Genomic DNA, 1016 nt, shown 5'->3' on the forward strand with positions numbered 1-1016 from the left:
GGGAGAGGGGGGGGGGCAAGCGTATTTGTACAAAGAAAAATAACTTTCTCCAACTGATGCATTTACATTACTTTCTGTTCCTTATTTACCTTCTTAAAACTCTCTTCTCTTTCCTCAGTGATGAAGAGAAAGTTGGAGAAAGGCAAAACTCATCAGTTCATCCTGCGTGGTCCAGACACAGAACTGGCAACTCTGAGGGAGCTTCCCCACACAGCCTTCCAACAAAGCAACACTCTGTATGCCATTAGGTAGGTATTTCCTCTGGTCTACTGAAGAATAGGAAGAAATGAAGAGGGAACTACTAGTTGCATTCCCTTCGGGGAAATTATGAAAGTACAAATGGAATGTTCAGCACATGAAACTCGCGAATTGAAAAGTAAGTTGTTACAAATTTGCATAATTTGAGGTTTTTCATCATCCTGTGGTCTGAAGAGGCATGCACTTCATACCGTTCGCTCAGATGATATTAATGAATTTGCTTTGTCTAATAATTTGTCATAGCTGATCGCCATCTTGGCCCGACTCTACGATAAATCGAAGGTCACGCCATATGTTGAAAGAGGTAATGATCTGAGATGTGACGATGAACGTATTAAACATTTTCCTTAAGTTTTATGACGACTTTTGAAAAACAGTGGACATCAATAAAGTTATAGCTTGGAGTTATACCTTTTTTAAAAGGAAAATAGCGAAATACCCCCCCCCCCCCAAAAAAAAAAGCCGAAGAAAAATATTGTTCCACCACCATGACAAATATTATGCAACTCCCCCTCTCTCTCTTCCTCCCAACAAAATAAGAAATCTACCAATCCCAGAACTTTTTTTTTATCTTCTTGTTCTCTACTTCTTCCAGCATCCCATGTACGGATGAGGAAATTGCCAAACTGCCTCACTTCAGCCGAAGCCAGCTGGTGCTGACAATGTTCCTCGGGAGTGGAGCGTTCGGCGAGGTGTTTGAGGGGCTGGCCAAGAACATCCTAGGAGACTCTACAGGAGAGACCAAGTGTGCTGTTAAG

At 41.9% G+C, this 1016-nt stretch overlaps 1 protein-coding gene across 1 annotated transcript; it reads left to right on the forward strand.

Annotated features, from left to right (window-relative positions):
- Nucleotides 1–118: 118 nt before the first annotated feature.
- On the forward strand, nt 119–1016 carry LOC106013337 (proto-oncogene tyrosine-protein kinase ROS; the record flags this gene model as incomplete). Its single annotated transcript, XM_013088781.1, is given in 2 exon segments — nt 119–248; nt 854–1016. Coding segments are annotated over 2 exon segments (291 nt in total), but the record flags the coding sequence as incomplete, so codon positions are not given.

This window comes from Aplysia californica, unplaced genomic scaffold (genome assembly GCF_000002075.1).
Source record: "Aplysia californica isolate F4 #8 unplaced genomic scaffold, AplCal3.0 scaffold00810, whole genome shotgun sequence".
Taxonomy (NCBI): domain Eukaryota; kingdom Metazoa; phylum Mollusca; class Gastropoda; order Aplysiida; family Aplysiidae; genus Aplysia; species Aplysia californica.